A 21,412-nucleotide genomic window follows, 5' to 3' on the forward strand; every position below is an offset into this window, starting at 1 on the left:
ATTGGGTCGCCACGTCAAAATCCAAGATGGCCGCCTCCATGTTTGTCTGACCCTTGCGAGCGAAATATCATATCATAGCATGTTTTCTGCGTGTTCCACTTTGTCAACTCACATCACTTCCCCGACGGGGGACCTAGGCGTAACGCTTGTTGTACTAGTCATAGTCCCTTTTTTTGGTGTGATCATGTAATGTGATGGAAAATGCAGATGGCATGTTTTGCTCCATGGTACTGAATTTGAGCTTTTTTAAAGTTAACAATCCTGGCAAGTTTTCTGAAATTTGTTGAACATTTTTGTCAAAACGAAGGTGTCCCTTCCCCTCACCCTCCTCCTCCCCCAGAGAAACATACCAATTTCTGCTTCAGTATACAAGAAAGTTTGTGATACATTGTGGTGTAAAAACATTGATTTTGTTAATTTTTATGCAGTGTTTGATTCTCTTGACACTACATCGTACGAGCACGTGATCCGTCTCTCAGCTCACCCACCACGGACGCTTGTCCTTCTTGGTAAATGTCACTTTACTCCTCTATCATGCAATTCTCTGATTTCCCTTATCCCAAACACTGTCCACACTTCATCTCACACACTCCTTTCTTTATTCAAGTTGAGATGGCTGCATGTTTTTTAAATATCACATTGATTAATGCTTAACCCAAATAAATTTTCAGAAAAATACGAGAACAGAAATTAATGAGGTGGACAAACAGAAAATATGATAAATGTACAGATTGACTTGTTTTCCCAGTTGTTACAGACAAATGAGTTTCCAAATGTTGTTGCTAGAATTATGTTAAAGCTTGTTTTTTTAGAAGCAAACTGTATTAATTAATTAATTTGAATGTTAAATGGAGTTAAAATATGAATAACAGTAGAACATATAAAATAGTAAGATATATTTGGCACAGCAGTAGAGTTCTTGTAAATTGCTTCCCAATAGATTGCCTGTTGTGGGGGTGATCTCCAATGATCTAGCCATTAATAAAATGAGGGTTATAGCTACTGTGCACCATTCACTGCTATGGTGTCGACAACACTCGCAAGCAGTTGGGAGCTTCTGCTAGCTTATGCTGGTGTATAATGAGGACATATTGTCCTCATTCGGGGTTGCAACTCACCTTGCAGGGGGTGGCAGTGAAGAGAAACCGAGAGAGTCTAGTTTCACTACGTGTGCCAGGGTGGGACAAAGGTACTGAGGAAGTCTGGGGGTTATGGATTAAATGTTGCCTAAGACTAGATCTGCTTTATCCTGTTCATTACAATATCAATGGAATTGAACTTAGTGCAATTATTGGTTGGTTGTACCTGTCTTTTTTTTTTACTTCTTTGAAAAATAGATCCCACCTGCCTTAACCTATGTGCATACATACATACACAAACATACATACATACATACATACATACATATATATGCACCGAGATAAAGATGAGGCTGCCACTACTCTCCTTCAAGGATAAGAAACTGTACAGCACAAGGAGGGAATCCTCAGCAAAGTGATATGGATTTATCCCAGGAAACAGAAAGGTCATTCCAAAAATATTGCCCTGGGAAACACCAACCTTGAAAGGAGAGGGGAAGAGAAGATGGAATGGAGAGAAACATGCTGCTTTTGCAGATGGAGGAAGTCTGTCTACGTTGTATGTGAAAAATTGAAATTTTGATGAACAGAGAAATAGGCCTGACTGTGGGCAAACACTCGAGACACTAGAGAGATTCTCCTGACCTTCTGATTTTCTGGTTCAGGGCCTCCATCCATTGCTAGGACAGGATAAGCAGTATGTCCTGGGTTGAACGATCTGGTCTGAAACCAAATTGGTGATAAGGGAATTGGATAAGATGTGTAGCAATAATAGTTTATATTGTTTTACTTAGAATGGGGAGATGTCTGACCAGTTTGTAGTTCAAAGGATTCTATTTTGCTCCCTTTTATTAATTTGAATTATATTGGCAAACTTCCATGCAGATGGTAGATAACCACAGGTGAAAGACTTGCAGAAGAGCTTGTGTAGAGGAGAATCGGGTTTAGCAGAGCAGGTCTTGAGGATACGAGCAACATTGTTGTCATGTCCAGTTTCAGACGAGTTGCTTTTCAGACTTCCACCTTGTAAGGGGATAAGTTCAAATTTGAGAGGGTACACTCTTTGAGGACATAGGGAAAGTACTAGATGTATACAGATTTGGGGTGCGAGCTGTTGAAATTAAAACAGATTTTAGGTAATAAAGTTAGACATGATATGCATCGAGTGGACAAAAATAAAGTAAACACCTGGGTATATGAGGGCCACCAAACAATGGCTCCAGATTGCGTTTCGGGAGAACCTCCATCAAACAGGTGTGTGTTGATTGACTTTCTCATGGAAGAATCATCTCATGGAAGTCGCATCCCTCCTGCAGAATTTCATATGGTGGTGGACTCGATGCCGTGGCACATACAGGCCATACTGGCTGTACGTGGTGGCCCAACCACCTATTAAGGGACTTTACATTGGTGTTTCCATTTTTTGTCCACTACCTATACATTTCACTTTGATTATCCAACCAAATATCAGGCCTGGCCAGCCAGTTCCTGAAAGACATGGGCCAATAGTAATCCCCACCCAACCCCACCGGAAGGTGGTAATAATTGGGCCGTTACAAATGTAGTAGTCGTTGTAGTTGTAGTAGATGATGTGTATTACTTGGTAACTTGATATATATATCGCTGCTAGTATGTTGTGTAGAGTACCTTTCATAACTTTGCATGCATGTTTGTGTAGTTCATGGCTTTGTTAATTTTAATCAAGATAATCGGTAATTCACAGTTATGTACATGAATTCATTTCAGGAACCCCTGGCGTTGGACGCAGCCATGTGACCCACGAGCTTCTTCGATGTTACCCAAAAGAATTTTCCCTTCCTGTGCGATGCAAGTACTGCACTTTTTACTATGCTTTCTAACAATGACATTACTGTGTCCTATCACTCAGACTTCTCAGCCCTTATTGTAGTTTTATTATGTTATACTTTACTTTGAGCATGTTACATGTTATTTTATATGTGCCCTGATGAAGTCCGTATTTTTATCTGAAGGGTAAAGGATAAAAATAAATTAGAAAAGTAAATGGGAAAAAACATTTTTTTTTTTTTTAATTTACAAAGTCAACGTCTGTAGTCGAGATACATGAAGAAAAAAAAAAAAAACCAACAAACAAATGACAAGATAAAGTGGCAACAGTAATGGGTGGCATACGTTTGGTTTCCCTTTACCACTGGTATGGTGACATGGACAATTCAGTATAATGTCTCGATGATGAATGGTACACATTCTCATGAACCATTCATCTTATTGAATATTAATTTTAACTTCGAATGTGGTACACAAGTTTTTCTTGTTCAACAGGATGTCTGTAGAAATAGAGTACCTTGGAACTGTGTACCGGTAGTCTGATTTCGATTCTCAGCCCAACAATAAATTTCGCTAGCATGGCATTGGCTGCATCTCAAAGTGTGCCCTCGCTTGGATGGACGTTAAGCTGGGTGTTGCGTTTCATTAGTCAGTGGATGTAAAACATTCCATGATGTCATTCATGAAGAGTACCTGAGTTATTGCCTTCTTCTTTGCAAAATTCCAATTTCCTGGCCTGACTACCACTGCAGAGGCAAAGGAAAACCACCCAGTGTAATCCCTGGCAAGAAGCTGCTCTGGCAACATTGAACTTGGCAGAGCATCAGAGGCAGACATTCCATATGGTGGTGGACTCGATGCCGTGGCACATACAGGCCATACTGGCTGTACGTGGTGGCTCAACCACCTATTAAGGGACTTTACATTGGTGTTATTCCTATTTACATTATTCCTATTACCTACCTATTTATTTGTTTTGACAATTCTTTATGACTCATCTCAGAGTTTTGACATACATTTCTTACACAACAAGGATTTATTCACTGCAGACTGTGTATTTGTTCACTTTTGCTTCAAACACACAATAACGTCATGACATTTTATATTTACAAATAATCAAATAAAAGACCAAATATAGCATTTTAGGAGTCATCAGGAGGAGGAACCTGGATAAGATTTGGGGTTTGGCTGCTCCAGCTTTAGCCTCAAAATACATCCAGATGCAGCCAAGTGAGCCTTATAAAAACTAGTTGCAAGTGCTCACCTCTCTGTAGATACAGAAAAAGAAAGACAGAAAAATACAGAAAAAATGGCAATGTTATTAAGCAAGAATACACATGCCAAAACACAGGCACACAAAAACCAAAACACACACACAACAAAGCCGAAGCTTGGACCACAGATTAGCACCAGATGTCCAGACGCGGAGACCAAGTATAACAGAAAGAAAAGATGCAGATCGACCCCTGGAGAGAGAACAAGCCCAACCTGCTAACCCAAACTAAATGACACCTCCACCAACAGAAAGGATTAGAGCAAGAGTGAGGATGATATTGAGCAAGAAGACAAGGGAGAACTGAACAGAGAAGAGGAGGAATATGAGGAAGTTGATGAACAGCACAGATTGAAAGAAGAGTTTGCGAACAAAGTAGAGGAGCTGCGATTAATACCACTCAGGGAATGACTACATCTCTATAGAATAGAAAATAACAAATGGACAAAAATATCAGTATGGAGAATCAAACGAGCACTCAGGAGAATGGTACCAAAATCATCCCCCTTGAAGGAAATTAATACAGTGAGCGTTGCAGCGGCACTGCTCATTCAAGAAAATATAACAGGAAAGCAATGCTGTGAGAACAAACCAGGCCCTACAGACAGAGACCAAGCACCACCATGGAAATGAAGACAAGAGACACAGAGAGAGGGAGAAAGGAAATGGGAGAAATACATCAATTCATACGAGGAAACCGAAGCCCAAAGCTAATGAAGATAATCCAAAAAATATACAAATATAAAACTATAGGTAATGGGTGCTGAAAATAAATTCAAAATAGAAATGATAGCAAGGAAGATCTTTTAAAAAGAACTATGACAAAGTCAACAAAGGGAGAAAACAAAACCAGATGTTTTAAAATAACCAGAAAATATTATACCGTGAACTACGGAAACAAAGCAAAACATATCAAATCCCCGCGAGAAAGATAAATTTCAAAATTTCTGGAAAGGAATTTATGAAGACCCAAAATAACACAATAAGGTGGATTGGATCCAAAACTTGGAAAATCAAAAGCAGCACATAAAGGAAATGCCCTCCTTGATATTTGATGAAGAAAAAAATAATAATAACTTGTAAAAATGTCAAAATTTAAAATCCCAAGACCAAATGGAATTCCAAACTTCTGGCGAAAGCAACTCCACAACCACGACATTTGACCGTTCATTGAAACTTTTCCAAGAGAAAAAGGTAATTGATGACGAGCTCACAGAAGGTAACACCGTCCTCTTCCCAAAATCTGAAGAAACCCAACTACCTCGCAAATACCGACCAATAACCTGCCCAACAACAAGATACAAAATCTGACAGGAATTGTCACTGAAATGATGTACCACCACCAAACACAACAAGGAGGCCGAGAGGCATAACCGAAGGGATGTAAAAGAGGATGCTACGGAACAATGGACAAATTTTTTTTTTTTTTTTTTTTTTTTGTATACAAGATCGAGGCTCGTGAAAGAGCTAACATTTATCACAAAAAAAGACAAACCGACACACAAAACACAAAAAACAAGGGGAGCGGCAGACAAGATGGGGAGAGAGGGGGAAGGACACAAAAGAGAGGGGGAAGACGGGGAAGGACACAAACACAACATTTGAGAGCAGGGACATCGGGAGGACTTGGGGGGAGGTGGGAGAGGAATAAAACATATGAACACTGCAAGGACTCTGGGGTGAATTACCGGGGGTAGAAAAGATCAAGGTTTTCGATGGGGGAAGATAAGCGATGGTGGTGAACAGCTGTTTTAAAGACCTGGAGGGAGGAGTGGGATTGAAGGTAGGGGGGGAGTTTGTTCCAGAGGCGGGAGAAAAGGGGAATGAAAGAGTGAAGGTGAGCAGAGAGCCTAGACTTTGGCAGTTTAACCATAAGAGGGTTGCAGGCAGATCTTGTGCGACCTGAAGGAATATTGGGGGGACAGAGCACAGAGAGTGCTGGGGGAGCAAGGCCGGAGAGGAGTCGGTAGAAGACAGAAAGACCACCAACCTGCCTGCGGTGAGTGAGTGAAAGGCCCTTGGTGTTGACTACATCGCAGGAGATTCCAATGATTCTGAAAGCTTTGGCCTCAACAGCGTGAAGCCGAGCAAGGTGTGAGGCAGGAGCACCAGCCCAGAGGGGGGAACAGTATTCCATTGAGCTGCGGATGAAAGCCTTGTATGTGGTGAGGAGCTCAGGTGTGCCAAGGAAGGACTTCGCACGACGGAGGATGCCCAGTCGGCGACTGGCTTTGGAGGCGAGCTTGGAAATGTGGTTTTCCCAAGAAAGATCATGGCAGATAGTGAGACCCAAAAGCTTGAGCGACAGAACTTCTTGGAGAGGATTGTTGAGAAAGTAGATGGGAGGGTTGTCCAGTCGGTCGTTTCGGAGAGACATTGTAAGAGTGTGAGATTTGTCAGGATTGAAAGACATGTTCCACTTGTTTGACCAGTCTGTGATTTTGTCCAGGTCTGCAGAGAGTGAGGAGGCTGCAGACTGCCGATCTGAGGGATGAGGAATGGAGCGACAGAGAGTAGAGTCGTCAGCAAAGAGATAGAGAGGATTTTCAAGAGAGTCAGAGAGATCATTGATGAAGACCAGAAAAAGCACAGGGCCCAGAACACTACCTTGGGGAACTCCAGCCTGAACAGGAAGAGGAGATGAGAGAAACCCATTCAGGGCCACACGTTGACTACGACCAGAGAGGAAGTCCGCCAGCCATGCGTGGAGATTTCCATGGATACCAAAGGAGGAGAGTTTGGTGAGCAGAGCAGGGTGCCAGACCGTATCGAAGGCACGTGAAATGTCAAGGGAGACAGCTCTAATTTCCTGTTTGGCGTTGAGGACCTCCATCCATTGTTGAGAAAGCAGAAGCAGCATGTCCAGAGTAGAGTGACCAGGTCTGAAACCAAATTGATGATCAGAGATCAAGCCATTGGAGAAGAGGAACGATTTAATATCTGAAGCAATGATGGATTCCATGACTTTGCTGATAATTGGGAGAAGGCTGATTGGTCTGTAGTTGCTGGGATCTGTTTTTGCACCTTTTTTGTGCAAACCGGTGATGTTGGCTGATTTCCAAGCAGATGGCAGATGACCTTGAGCAAAAGAGAGGGTGAAGAGAACAGAAAGAGGGAGTGTAAGAGCAGAAGAACATGATTTTAGGACCCGTGGGCTGATGCCGTCAGGACCAGTTGCAGAATCAGAGTCGAGGGTTGACAGAAACTTTTCCACCTTATCAGGAGGAAAGGACACAGAGTCCAGGAGCAGCTGGGTACGACTGGGTACGGTGGGTACAGAGAGGGATGGGTTTGGGACACAAGATTTAGAGGCAAACACAGAGTTGAGGCATTCAGCTTTTTCACGTGCGGAGTCAGCCGTTAAGCCGTTTGAGGTGAGGGAGGGGATGGAGGGGGAACAAACACCAGAAACAGATTTGACCAGACGCCACCAGGATTTGGAAGAGGGAGACAGATAAGAGAGTTCGGTCTTGAGAATGGTGAGATATTGTTTCCTGGCTCTCCTGAAGGTGGACACACACTTGTTTCGGGCTTTGTGAAAGGAAATGAGATTTCCTTCCGTTGGATTTGCTTTCCAGGAGACGAAAGCAAGTTGTTTCAGGGCAACAGCCTCACCATAAGATTCCGTGTACCATGGACGGGAGGAAGGGTATGACAACTGAAGACGAGATGGGATAAATCTGTGCATGAGAGAGAGCAATTTACTTTGAAAGAATTCCCAGGATGAGTTGATGTCAGAGGCGGTAGAGATGGGAGACCAGTCCAGATGATTGATGGCTGCTTGAAGACCGTGCCAGTTGGCCTGAGTGAAATGCCAGACTCGTCGACGCTGAGGAGGCTCTCTGAGAATGGTCAGAGAGATGTCCACTTTGACAAGCACATGATCAGATGAACCGATTGGAGCAGAAGAAGAGCAGCAGACATTTTCAGGGAAGTTTGTCATAACCAAATCCAGAAGAGAAGATGCTCCGTTGACTGAGATCCGGGTCGGGAAATTGACAGATTGTGTCAGTCCCAGTGAGTCGCAGAAGTCCTTTGCTGAAGAGCCATGGCTGGTGAGAGAGGTACCCACACCCAGCCAACTGGCATGGTGACAATTGAAAGCACCACATATGAGGAAGAGAGAGTTGGGATGGGTAGATAGAAGTTGGTCCATATAATCAGACAGTGAGATGTAGATGGAGTCATCGCTGTTTGGTGGACGGTACAACACACATATGAACAAAAGGTGGGAGCGAAGGGGAAGCCGTAGCCAAAGGTATTCCTGGGGGTGAGGTGGAGAGAGGGCAGTGGAGGGCGAGTGAGGAAGAGAGTTTTTTTATAAAGATAGCAACCCCACCTCCAGGACGAGGCTCAGGTCTATCATACCGGAGGAGGGAGTAACCTGGGAGAGATACCAAGGCATCAGAGACATCATGAAGGAGGAAAGTTTCTGTTAAGCAGATCACATCTGGTTTGTCAGAAGCAACCTGTATGGAGAGGTCAGTCAAGTTTGAGCGAAGGCCCCGGATGTTTGAGGTCCATACCGTTAATGAAGAGGAGGGGGGAGCATCGGGTCCAGAACAGGGGGGGGGGAGGGGTAGGGTAAGATGTGGAAGAGGAGGAAGAGGTAGGGAGAGCTGTTGAAGGTGTGTCAGAGATTTCAGAGATTTCAGAATAGCTTGGAGAAAGGGAAGAATGGGGCGGACAAAAGGTTTGATGGAGATTGGGTGAGGCACAGTGAGGTGTTATTTGAGGAGGGGGAAGAGCGAGGCAGAAGGTTTGGGGAGATGAAGGTGAAAGTTGGAAGGGGGAAGAAGCAGGGAGGATGCTTTGAGGAGGAGGGGTGAGAGGGGAGTCTAGGAGGGGAGGAGCGAGGGAGAGTCTTGGAGGGGAGGGGTGTGGGGGGAGTTTAGGAGGGAGGGGAGGGAAGGGGCAAGGGGGGAGATTTGAAAGGGATGGGTGATGGGGAGGATTTGGAGGGGAGGGGTGAGATTGGATTTTGAAAAGTGTACGATTCATGGGAAACGAACATTTTTTGCAAAATGAGTTTGAGACCTTCGAGTCAAAAATACGTTTGAGGACACTGGAGGAGGGGTGGAGTTCTGGATAGTTTAGGGAATGTAGAAAGGAGGAACTGTAAGAGATGGTATTATATATATATTTTGGAATGAATAGATTTGGTGAGCAAGACGAAAGCATCCTTTTGTAGGAAAAGAAGAAAAGGGTGTTATAATATATGAGAGAAAATAGTTGTTCAGGGGAGAGATTATACATTTCTAACCGCGTGATCGCGAACGAAGAACGAACGAACAAAAAGAACAACAAATAAACGAATAAGACCTGGGAAGGAAATGTTTTTTTGGGGTTTTTTTTTTTTTTGTGAGTACAGATATTAAAGAAGGAGGTACGGGGTGAACGACTGGTACGAAACAGAGAACGAAAATAATTTCAGCGCATTCGACGAATCGCTGAGAGAAAAACGAAACCACAAGGTCGGAGACGGTACGGTAGTCTAAGCCTACGAGTACTAGGCCGCAGAATACTTGATACCATTAACCGACGATTGTGTATACATGTACGAAAAATTAGCACCGAAAATTTTCCAAAAGATACGCTATAGGTACACACACCGAAAGATAGATACAGTCTCGACAAAAACACGATTGTGATAGATCACTTAGCTTCGAGAGCGTGAGCGCATGGAGCAGCTTCGAAAAGCAAGCTTGCATGACTAAACAAGGCCATACTTTAAAACGAAAACAAGAACAACAAGAAAAAGAGCAATCGGAGATTGAAAATCCTCGCCAGGATGTATTGTCAGTGGTTTTCAAGGCTTTTGTGTTAAAACAAATATGGCGGCCGAACCACGTGATGACGTCATCATTATTTTTTTTCTAAACTAATTTATTCCTAGATTATGCTCAAATTTCATCTTTATCGGATGAAGTTTTGACGTGTCGAATTATGACGTCATAATGGAGTCACCTATGACATCATCATTAACATATTTTATTCCCCATGGAGAGTTCTTTACAATGAGCCATGTCTCAATTTTTTCTATTCAGCACTTTCGGAGATATAGAGGTGCAAAGTTTTTCGGTTTTTCCAAGATGGCGGCCGAACCACATGATCGATGATGTCATCATTATTTTTTTTTCTACACCAGTTTATGCCGACATGGCGCTCAAGAAATTGCATCTTGATTGGATGAAGTTTTGTACTTGTCGAATTATGACGTCATAATGGAGGCACCTATGACATCATCATTAACATATTTTATTCCCCATGGAGAGCTCTTTACAATGAGCCATGTCTCAATTTTTTCTATTCAGCACTTTCCGAGATATAGAGGTGCAAAGTTTTTCGATTTTTCCAAAATGGCGGCCGAACCACGTGACCTATGACGTCATAATTATCATTAAAAATTTTTACCGGTGGAGTTGCACCTATGGTGAACATTTTCTGTCAATCGGACCAACGGTTGCAGAGAAAATCATATTTATTCTGTGCAGACAAACAGACAAACAAACAAACGGACTCAAATGCAATACTCTCTCCTCTGGCGAGGGTAACAAAATTGTCCACAGCATGGAGGGACTACAAAAAACTTTTGATGGTGCACAACATTCTGTTACGCGCTCCTCCCCGACCCCCTGGTCACGGTGTACCTCCGAGCCCCGAGAGGAGTCACGGCAGAAAAATGTGTTATTCTGTATGTCAAAGATCAATGGTGAAGCCACACCAATTGTTACCAACAAACAAATATTGTATTAAGATCACACAAGAACAACAGTACAACAATAATAGTAATCAAAAGTACAATCAATATATCCTATGATGGTACCATCAGTTTCGTAACATATAACTCACTGTGCTCCAAGTGAGTGAACCAAGAACATTCCCAATGTCTCTTTCCCGGCTTCAAACCCAAAGTTGTTGATTGTGGCTTCAAGCCAAAGTCGATCCCGGCTTCAAGCCAAAGTCGATCCGCTCCAGCGATTGTCAGAACGATGTCTAATCGAGACCAGAATCCCATTCGGATGATAGTCACAGTCACGCGGCCAAAGCTGCGTAAGGGCGCCCTCAAGGCGACTGGGAAATCCAAAGGTGCCCTCCAGGCGACTGGCAAATCACACCCTTGGGTATGGACGTTCCACGGCTCACAGTCGGCGACACGCAGATTTTCCAATCAAAAGCCACGTTACACACACCCACACCAGATCAACGTCTGGTGCGGTGAAAATGGCTGAAGCGAAGCAAAGAAACCTTGCGCGACGCTCAAAGCGCGCGAGTCAAAATGGCCGACGGCCCGTACTCGAGACGTAATGGCAGTCAAACGATTCTCTTCGGAATCGACCGCAAAACCTGACATGCAGGTTGATCTATCACAGCGACAACTCTGTCGCAGGAATCCCTTTCCCGGGAAACCCAACGTTCACTCGTGACTGTCGTTCGCTAATGTTCGCTCCAGACCGTAAAACCTAAGCTTCTTCTCCGACTCCACTCGCTCCGCCTTCTTTTTCTCCTCTTCCTCTTCTTCTTCTTCGTCCGGTTCCGGTTTCATTTAAAACATTTACCTTTTTACCTTTTGACAATAATAATTGCTATTTCCCTCAAACAACAATAATAATAATACATGGAATCAAAAATGTTTACAGTGGATGAAAACCACAACAACGGAAGTGACGAATCCGTAACACTTCCCCCCCTCAAGAAAGAAAGTTTGAACATAGTGAAAACTTTCTTTGCAGGCAAAAACTCTTTTAACAAACAGTAAAATTCACACCCAAATCATCAATTCCCATGAGCAACGATAAAATAATTAATATTTCCCAAAATAAAGCAACAAAACTTCCAAACCACCTTCAGAAATTTCCAAAGTTAGTTCACTCTGGACAAAGCATCAGCAACGACATTGTTCCTGCCCTTTACATGCTCAATTTCCAAGTTGAACTCCTGCAAAGCCAAACTCCATCTCATCAACCTCTGGTTTTTATTTTTCATTTTTTGAATGAAGGTTAAGGGTTGTGATCAAAATCCAAAGCAAAGCAAATCTACAGCACTTTTTGAAGGAGGCCGAGCTGAGAGCCAGGTTTCATGGTGGTTGGGTGGTGAGGCCTGGAAGTATTCACTGCATGGACGCATTTAGGAATGTTGAGTTCACAGGTTAATCCATGTAGAAATCTTGACTCAGCTACTCCGCAGCATTCAGTGCTTCAAACTCTTCCGAACTTTCATAATAATCACGGTTGGAGCGCTTGTCGCTGTAGTCACGTGAATAGCGGTCTCCTTCTCGGCCACTACCCTGATAAATCATCCCTTCGGGAGCTGCCGTAACTCTGGGAGCCTCCATAGTAATCTCCACTGCTGCCGCCACCAAAACTACTACTCCCACCCCGGGAGCCATAGCCACCCCTGAAACTACCTCCACGTTTTCCTCCTCTGTAGCCCCCTCGACGCTCATGGCCTGCCTTCTCTACTGTTATGGTCCGACCATCCAAATTCTTGCCATTCAAACCTGTTCTGCATCTTTGGCGTCCTTTGTGTTTTCAAACATGACAAAGCCAAACCCTTTCGACTTTTGCGTCTCCCTGTCTTTTATCAGCAACACTTCCAAGAGTGGTCCATATTTGCCGAAGACAGAGTCCAGAACATCTTCCCTTGTGTTGAAGTTCAGTCCACCTACAAAGAGCTTGCCAACATTGCCTCCATCCATGACTTGTGTGTGTTGACACTTAGTTTCAGGATACTTGACAAGACGTGTCTGTGCAAAGCGTGACGTCAGTACCTTCCTCTTCCCTTCAGAGCGCTTCCTACCCATAGCACGAGTCGCGGCACAGGATGGAAAGATACCCGGAATCCTCTGCTCTAACTGTGCAGTGTTATTTTCCATACTAGGCTTTTCAACAAACATCGGATTACCAGAAACTTGACCACCGGCCAAATCATTCCCGATAACAAAAGAGATTCCCTCTACAGGAGGAGTGGCTTGTAAACCTACGGTGACCGGTCCTGACACCAAATCAGACTTCAAATGGATGACATGAAGTGGAGCTTTAACATATCCACCAACCCCCTGTAAAAGAACACTAACACCAGTTGCCGTCTTCTCTAACAATGGCAAAATGCCCTCAAGCATCAAAGATTGATGTGCTCCTGTGTCCCTCAATACCCTAACTGGTCTCTGGTTCGTTAAGTCTCCATCCAGTGACACAAACCCCTCTGAAATAAAAGGTTTGTAACCCTCTTGAACAAGGTCGTTCTGTGATGCCGTAACTTTTGCATGGGAACCTTCACAAGGCACTGTCCTCCAAGGACGATTTCTCGCATTTGCCAATGCATTCGGAGTTGTACTAGTCTGACTCCGCTCCTGATTTTTCCTTTTCAGGGCATAACATTGGGACATCAAATGTGAAGGTTTCTTGCAAAAAGCGCAAGTAGGCCCGGAGGAAAAACTCGTGGTCTGCCTCGAGCCCCCCGGAAGATAAGTCTGTCTTGGAACTGTAGTCTTCTGATCCATAAAAGTCGCGGTATCAGATTTGTCCTCATAGTCATCTCTAGGCCGCCCCATGAATATTCGTTCTCCGCACCGGATGTACCATAACTCCCCTGACTAAGTCTAGGCGGGAAGTTAGGTTTGTGGAACCCCATCCTGTGTGTCAAGGCATAGTCATCTGCCACGGTTGCTGCCTCATACAACTCTGGTACCTTCTTTTCCTCCAGATGTACTTTAATGTCCGCGTGGACACACTGTTTGAATTCCTTCACCAAGATCAATTGTCGCAACAGTTTGAAGTCTTTCCCAACCCCTTTCGAATCACACCACCGATCAAACATGGTTTCCTTCATTCTGGCAAACTCCACATGGGTCTCACTCTCCCTCTTCCTGGCATTCCTGAATTTTTGCCGGTAACCTTCAGGGACCAATTCATAGGCTTTGAGAATGGTTTTCTTCACTATCTCATAATCTGCACATTGGTCAATCGGTAAAGCCGAATAGATATCTTGAGCTTTACCCACCAGAACACTTTGCACTAACATAGTCCAGGACCCCACAGGCCATTTTAGCATTTGAGCCACTTTCTCAAAGTGTAAAAAAAACTTGGCTACCTCCTTTTCATTGAAGGGTGGAACCAGCCTCACATGCCTACCAACATCCCAGGTGTTCTGACTAGTTGTCGAACTAGCCGGCATGGATACGACTTCTCTCCGTTCTCCCATTAATTCCAGCACCTTGAGTTTAACTTCCTTCTGATACTCCATGTCACGTTCCTTTAACTCCCTTTCGGCTCTCCTTTCCTCTGCTCTTTCCTTTGCTCTTCTTTCTTCGAGTTCCCTTTCAGTTCTCCTTTCCTCTGTTCTTCTCTCCCCGAGTTCTCGTTCCTGTTCTACTCTTCTTTCCTCGAGTTCTCTTTCAGCTCTCCTTTCCTCTGCTCTTCTCTCCTCGGCTTTCCATTCCAACTCTTTTAACCTTTCCTGGCTCTGCAGTTGCATCTCCATTTTCCGGAGCTCCACATTTTCTTTTTCCTCAGGTAACCAATCCAAGGCTACCTCTGTCCATGTTCCCTGTCCCACCAGAGATTCTACCACCAATGTCTGCATCTCTGCTTTCTTCATATGAGCTCGGACCTCCAAGTTACAATGTTTGGCCAATATCAAGAGTTCCGATCTTTTTAACGCTAGGAACTGTGCCTCATTAGGAGACGCCGCAAACTTTTCTGCGTCAAACACCATGGTGACTATCAGTTAACACCTGTTAACCTTCACACAATTTTTTTTCCAATTTTTTGAAAAATTTGGGAATGTTAGAAAAATTCCAAATTTGGGAATTCTGGGAATGTTAGGGAATTCTATCCCGGACGAATATTATCAGGGAATTATATCCTGGACGAGCCCCCAATTTCTGTTACGTGCTCCTCCCTGACCCCCTGGTCACGGTGTACCTCCGAGCCCCGAGAGGAGTCACGGCGTGAAAAATGTGTTATTTTGTATGTCAAAGATCAATGGGGAAGCCACACCAATTGTTACTCACAAACAAATATTGTATTAAGATCACACAAGAATAACAGTACAACAATAATAGTAATCAAAAGTACAATCAATATATGTCCTATGATGGTGTGGAAGTGTAACTCATTGGTTGGGACTGGTAACGGAGCAGGTAGTCGCAGGTGACTCGTAAATGAATGTCAGGAATTTGCACGAAGATAAGCACGGACCTGGTAATCTCTTGTTCGCCTTGTCACGACCCCGGGCTAGAGCACATTCCTAAGCCTTCACTATTGTGAACCAAAACTCCCAGCAGGAGGGGATGTTTGTCAACGCCTGGGGGAGCTAACTGGCGCCGATGAGGCGAGCGTGGATGACCAAGGAGCTTCAGCGGAGAGAGGATTAAGATTTAGCGCATGGAGGATTAACACGAGTGAGCCCATAAAAACAGGAACATACTTTGAGTCAGAGAGACTTGCCACGAGAGCCCATGCCCGACGGAACGAATGAGTGAACCGGCGCTGAGCAGAAGACCGGCCGAAGAAGAAGAACCAACGACTTGAATTACCAAATTCGTTATTGTATTGTAGTTCTTTATTATATTGAAACAAGTGAATTATTAGTTAATAAAGCTTTGCTTTTGTAAAAGCTGTTTGGTCATATCGGAGCCTCCTGAGTCCTTTAACATTCCCGAACAATCTGGTGGCCCTTACGAGGATCAATTGGACACATCGGCAAGATCTTTCTGAGAGGTAAACGTGTTCTTGTTCTTGTCCAGTATGATGTACGAACCTGGGAATAGTTATTCTTTATCCTTCAAGCAACTCACCCCCATCACATCACACCTCTCTTTCACTATCTGCTTTGCAATCCTGAATACTTCTTTCTGACCCTCTTCCGAATCCAAGCGTTCTCCAAACATTTTCCTGCATGCCTCCTGCACCTTTGCTACCTCTTTCTTTGCAGCCTTCCTGGTTGCCTTATAACTTTCATGCTCTGCTGTTTCTGCTCTCGTACCCTTCGCCTTCTGCCACTCCTTGAACTTCTTCCTCTTCTCGTCAATCCTCTTTCCAACTTCGTCATCCCACCACCATGTTTCCGAGTGCCTCGGTGGTCCTTTTGTCCATCCACATACCTCACCAACGGCTCCCAACAGACTAGCTTTCATTGACATCCAACCACTTTCAAGCTCAACCACATCATCCTCGACCCTACTCAGCCTCTCTTTTAATGCCTCCCTTACTGTCACCTCTTTCAACCTCCACACCTTCATTCTCGGTTGGTACTTCACCCGCCGAGCTCTCCTCGCACCTTTCACCCTTATGTCGCAGACAACCAAGTGGTGCTGTGAAAGAGCCTCCTCCCCCGGATCACCTTTGTGTCCCGGAGGTGCCCCCTATCTCGCCTACGCACCATCAGGTAGTCAACGGTTGTCGTCGACCCACCTGACGTGTATGTAACAAGCTTATTATCCTCTTTCTGGAACTGAGTATTACAAATCAACAAATCAGCTCCATCCGCAAACTCCAAAATCCTTTCACCTTCTCCATTTCTCACACCATATCCGTAACCCCCATGAACTCCCTCAAAACCATCCATACTCCTTCCCACATGTCCATTTAGGTCTCCTCCTACCACAACAACTTCCTCATCTTTCACGTTTTCCAACAGCTTCTCTATCGCACACCAGAACTTGTCCTTCTCTTCATCGCTTCGACCAACCTGCGGAGCATATCCCGAGATGACGTTCACCAAGAGCTTTCCAATCATCATTTTCACCATCATCAACCTATCACTCACTCTAGTCACACTCACCACACTGTCTACAAACTCCTCAGAAAACAGGACACCAACACCATTCACGTCCTCCAGGCACCCTTGCCATATAAACTTGTATTTCTGTCCCTGCCTACCCTTCACCATTCTCACACCACTTCCCTTCCATCTCGTCTCTTGCACACAACATATGTCCACTCTTCTTCTGACCAATACTTCCACCACTTCTCCTGATCTCCCTGTCATTGTCCCTACATTCCATGTCCCAAACCTCAGAAACCGATCTCCATTTCGGGCTGTACCCTGCCCATATGTAGTTGTAATTGTCATGAATGGTTCTCTTTTTGAGGCAATGTTTTTATGGCCGGATGCCCTCCCTGACGCCAACCCTCTTAGTCGTCTCTTACGACACGCAGGGATACGGTATACCTATTCTAATCCAGGGTACACACTGGGAAACGTTTAAAACATGGAAATTCTTGGGGGGGGGGGGGGGTGGCGTCAGCATCACGGCTGCGGTTTAAACATATTTAAATAATATTTAAACAAAACCATGAAAAACAATCTGGGAAAAGTCTCTAAGTGAGAACGTGGATTTGAGAAAGCAGGAGCAGATGTGGAAGAAAAACGAGATATAGGGGGCGGGGCACAAGTCGAGACGAGGAGGAGAGCGAACAAGCACGTGTCCGGGAGGAGAGAAAGAATTAATATAGAATTTTTTTTTGTTTGTTTATTTGTTTGTTCTGTTTTCAAAACGTTGGACAAAGGGTAAGATGTTCGTGAGAGGTAGAGGGAAGAAAAGAAAATCAAAGAAACAAGCAAATACTATGAAGGAAAGAACCCATATTCACAAAACACTTACGGGGGGGAGGGAGCCCGGAGAGACCAGGCCGCGCACGAGGCGCGAACAAAAAATCGACTAATTACACACAAATTTGCAACAACTACAAAACCAAAACCAAATAGAAATACACAATAACACATACACAACAAAATACCCAGCGGAAATTTGGCAAAGACACGAACGGGAAAACACTCAAACTGATGCCGTGGAGAGATCGAAGCAAGCCTCGTCGCTCGAGGGACAGGAAGTCAGCGAAACTTGATCAAGATCAAGCAAGCACTACAAAATGTAAATGTTTCATGATATTTGTTATATTATTTCACCTTTATCTATTAATATTGTTGAAATGAAGATCAAATAGCTGTATGTTGAAATATGTTGAAAAAGTCAAAACTTTACATGGGGTGTACCTACTTTTTCACGTGACTGTATATATATATATCCATATATATATATGTTACAATATCTCAAAAAGTTGTGGACAAACTTGGATGAAATTTAGTGGATAGTTTTTATGTGTAACAAGGAATAATTGGTTCAATTTTGATGAAGATTTGAATCCGGATTCTGATCAGAGTATTTTTGAAAGTGATTCTTCACCATTGAGTGATGTAGTCAGGCAGATAGGTGTATCCATCATAAGAATTGTGGGTTTAGACATACAAGCATGAAATTTGGCACAGTCATAGATAATAATCTAATGAATAATTCCAGATATGGACCCACCGCGAAAACGTCCTATGGTAGCCATGGCGGCCATTTTACAAATTGGCCGTTTTGACCGCGATTATTTTTTACCGGACGACACAAATGCTTCTTTATGTTCTAATGAAATGACTCTAGATACACATATATGCCATAATTGTATTCTCCAAATGACCACAATTTGCATTTGTGTTGCCAGCAATGTCAATTAACCCACCAAGCACTGTAACGGTAACTTATATTACTAGATAGTTCCAGTTTGATCTTGTTTATACGTCACAATTTTCTCCACCACACTGGCACAAAGCGGTACATTTCAAACTAGCTTGTTTGCACTTGCATCGTCCCTTGCATCCCTTTTTGCATTTACAACAAATCAGCTCCCTTGATGAAATGCTGGCTTCAGGAAGCATGGACCACAGGGGTTTCCAGTTGTGGGGATCGATCCATCCCCAATCCCCAGGTGAGGGCAGATCCATAACAACCTTGAGCATGTTTCCCCAGCAGTGGCCACCCGTGTACACAGCCCTCTTGATTTGTTGTACCAGGGCTCCTCTGGTAGGGGGAATAGCTTGCATGGCTCGTCCTTTCTTCGTGAAGAGTGCCTGTCGAGCTTCGTCTATGTTGACGAGATTGCTGGTGCGATCGTAGAGAAGAATGGTGAACCGCTCGAGCACTGCCACAACATCATCAGAGATGTCTGCTGTCCCCGTGGAGAGATGAACTAACGCTGGCGTCAATTCGTCAATTCGTCAAATACTTTCCAGGTATCCCAGGCTGTATTCTTGCCCCGTGTATTAAATGACGAGACTGTGTCACACCCTGTGTATGCATGGAACATCGGGAGGGCCTGTGACTTATCTGGTCCGAGGAATGCTGCAATTTCATGTGCTGGAATATACCTGAAGTGCTGGCCTGTCCCAAAGGCCACCCAAAGCTCCTGGATTTTGAGTTTGGTTGTTGCTGCCACAGCCAATACCACTATATCTGTATCCACCGTACGCAGAAGAATTTTCTGAAATCCATCACGGACTGCATCCGCGAGATGTATCATCATTCGTGTATCGGCCTCCTCATGGTCACATGGGGCAAGATGACTGGTGTCGCGTGCGGGAATGCACGTCACATCTGAACCATCCGTGGTGACTATCTGCTTATCTGATACAAGATGTGTGATGTGTTTTGTCAAGAAGGCAAACAGTTCTGTTTTGTTTGCATCAATTCTCAGGAACTGCTGCCAATTTCCTGGAAGAACAGTGGATCCGTCAACTCTCCTTCGAATGCCTTTCCCACGTTTGTCCCTGGCTTGAGATTTCAGGCTGTTGTCACGGTACTGGTCCCAGACTATATCCACACGACAGGCTCTTTGCAAGTGACCTTGTATGTGTGGCAAGAATACTTTCAGCGCATAATCATCAAAGGTTTTGGCAGCAACTGGTTTCAGAACGTTCACCAACACTGCCCCGTCAAGGATAGTGACGTCACTGTCTGGTTTTGGAGCATCACCTCTGACCTCTGCGCAACTCTCTAGACACACCAATAGATCTGATTTGGTTCCCAGTCGTAACTTCCCAAGCTGAGATAAAGACGGGGGACATGCTTGGTTTTCATGGCGGAAAAATTCTGCAAGATCACCATCTCGTGTTTGAGACGCAATGTAGAGTCTTGAGAATAAAGAGCAGTCACTCTTTAGCGAAGTTACTTGCAAACTTGTCTTGGATTTCTCTCTTGGAGACGATCGACTAAACAATGGGAGTTTATTCTTCTTTATTGGCTCAGTAAGAGGTACGGTTCGCTCCAGTAGACGGTCTGCTACGAAGGTCTTGTACTGTTGCTTACCTATCTCCTCAGCCTGTTGAACAGTAGAAACAACAGTTGGGTCAGCAATGTCTCTTGTGTCCAGCCGCAGCAAGTCTGTACTCTCTTCTAGGAAGGGGTTTCCCATTTCCTCTATTACTTCAACCAGACGTTTGACATGTTGAGTAAAGATTACCTGTGAACTATATGCTTGCTCATGGTGGCGTGTGTCTTGATTAATCCTTATTTTCCTTCCCTCCATGGATGCTTCAAACTCGGTAGTCATTCTAACCAGTTCCGGCCCAGCCACCATCCATCTTCTAAGAGCATTTGGATTTTGAGTGAGTCCAACAGCACCACCGTCACTCTTCACAGCAGCATTATTTTGCTCATGAGCCTGGTCAATGGCCGCCATTTGTAAAATGGCCGCCACGGCTACCATAGGACGTTTTCGCGGTGGGTCCATATCTGGAATTATTCATTAGACTATTATCTATGACTGTGCCAAATTTCATGCTTGTACGTATAAACCCACAATTGTTACACCTATCTGCCTGACTAATGGGGGCAAAAATTCTATATCGCATGATATTTCAAAAACTTGTGGACCTATGGTGGTTGAGTTGAGCAAGTGTCAAGAACAAGAGGATTAGCTTTTGGTTGAGGACCAGATTCAGATTTGAGCTATCAGTGGATGTTTGTTGCTCTCTTCCTCTTCCCTTCATAAGGATACAAAACAAAAAAAGTTAGCTGCTGGAAGTTAAAGATCCTACGGTGTCCTCCATGAAAAATAGGCTAGCTATTGCTTGCACCCTGGTCAATTTCCAAACGAATGCGGGGAAGACAATGGCAAGCCACCCAGTTTCACCCTTGCCAAGAAACTGCTTTGGCAGCACCGACACTCTGCAGCAGAGTATGGTACATCACAATCAGATTCAGAATACCTATTATCATCAAGAATGATACTCTTGAAAAGCTCTGGTGGCATCTTTTTGATACCTTTTTCTCCATTTTCTTTTTCAGTTCCTTACCTTTTAAATGCTTAGCCTGGTGTTGGGCTAGCGGCTAGGGTGCCAGCTTAGGATCCTAGGATCCTGGGTTCGAACCTCGGTCGATCGCTGAATTGAACACCAGGGGGGTTGACTCAGCCTGTCATCCTTC

The 21,412-nt window shown here is 44.2% G+C and overlaps 1 protein-coding gene across 1 annotated transcript in view; it reads left to right on the forward strand.

Moving 5' to 3' along the window:
- LOC137430116 (55 kDa erythrocyte membrane protein) overlaps positions 1-21,412 on the forward strand; it is a 138,924-nt gene that overhangs the window by 72,378 nt on the left and 45,134 nt on the right. The window contains exons 5-6 of the mRNA XM_068120683.2: positions 429-509; positions 2,826-2,906. Of these exons, the coding sequence (XP_067976784.2) occupies positions 429-509; positions 2,826-2,906 (162 nt within the window). The remainder of the gene's footprint in view (positions 1-428; positions 510-2,825; positions 2,907-21,412) is intronic.

Source organism: Myxine glutinosa, chromosome 6 (assembly GCF_964187855.1).
Source record: "Myxine glutinosa chromosome 6, kmMyxGlut1.1, whole genome shotgun sequence".
Lineage (NCBI taxonomy): Eukaryota > Metazoa > Chordata > Myxini > Myxiniformes > Myxinidae > Myxine > Myxine glutinosa.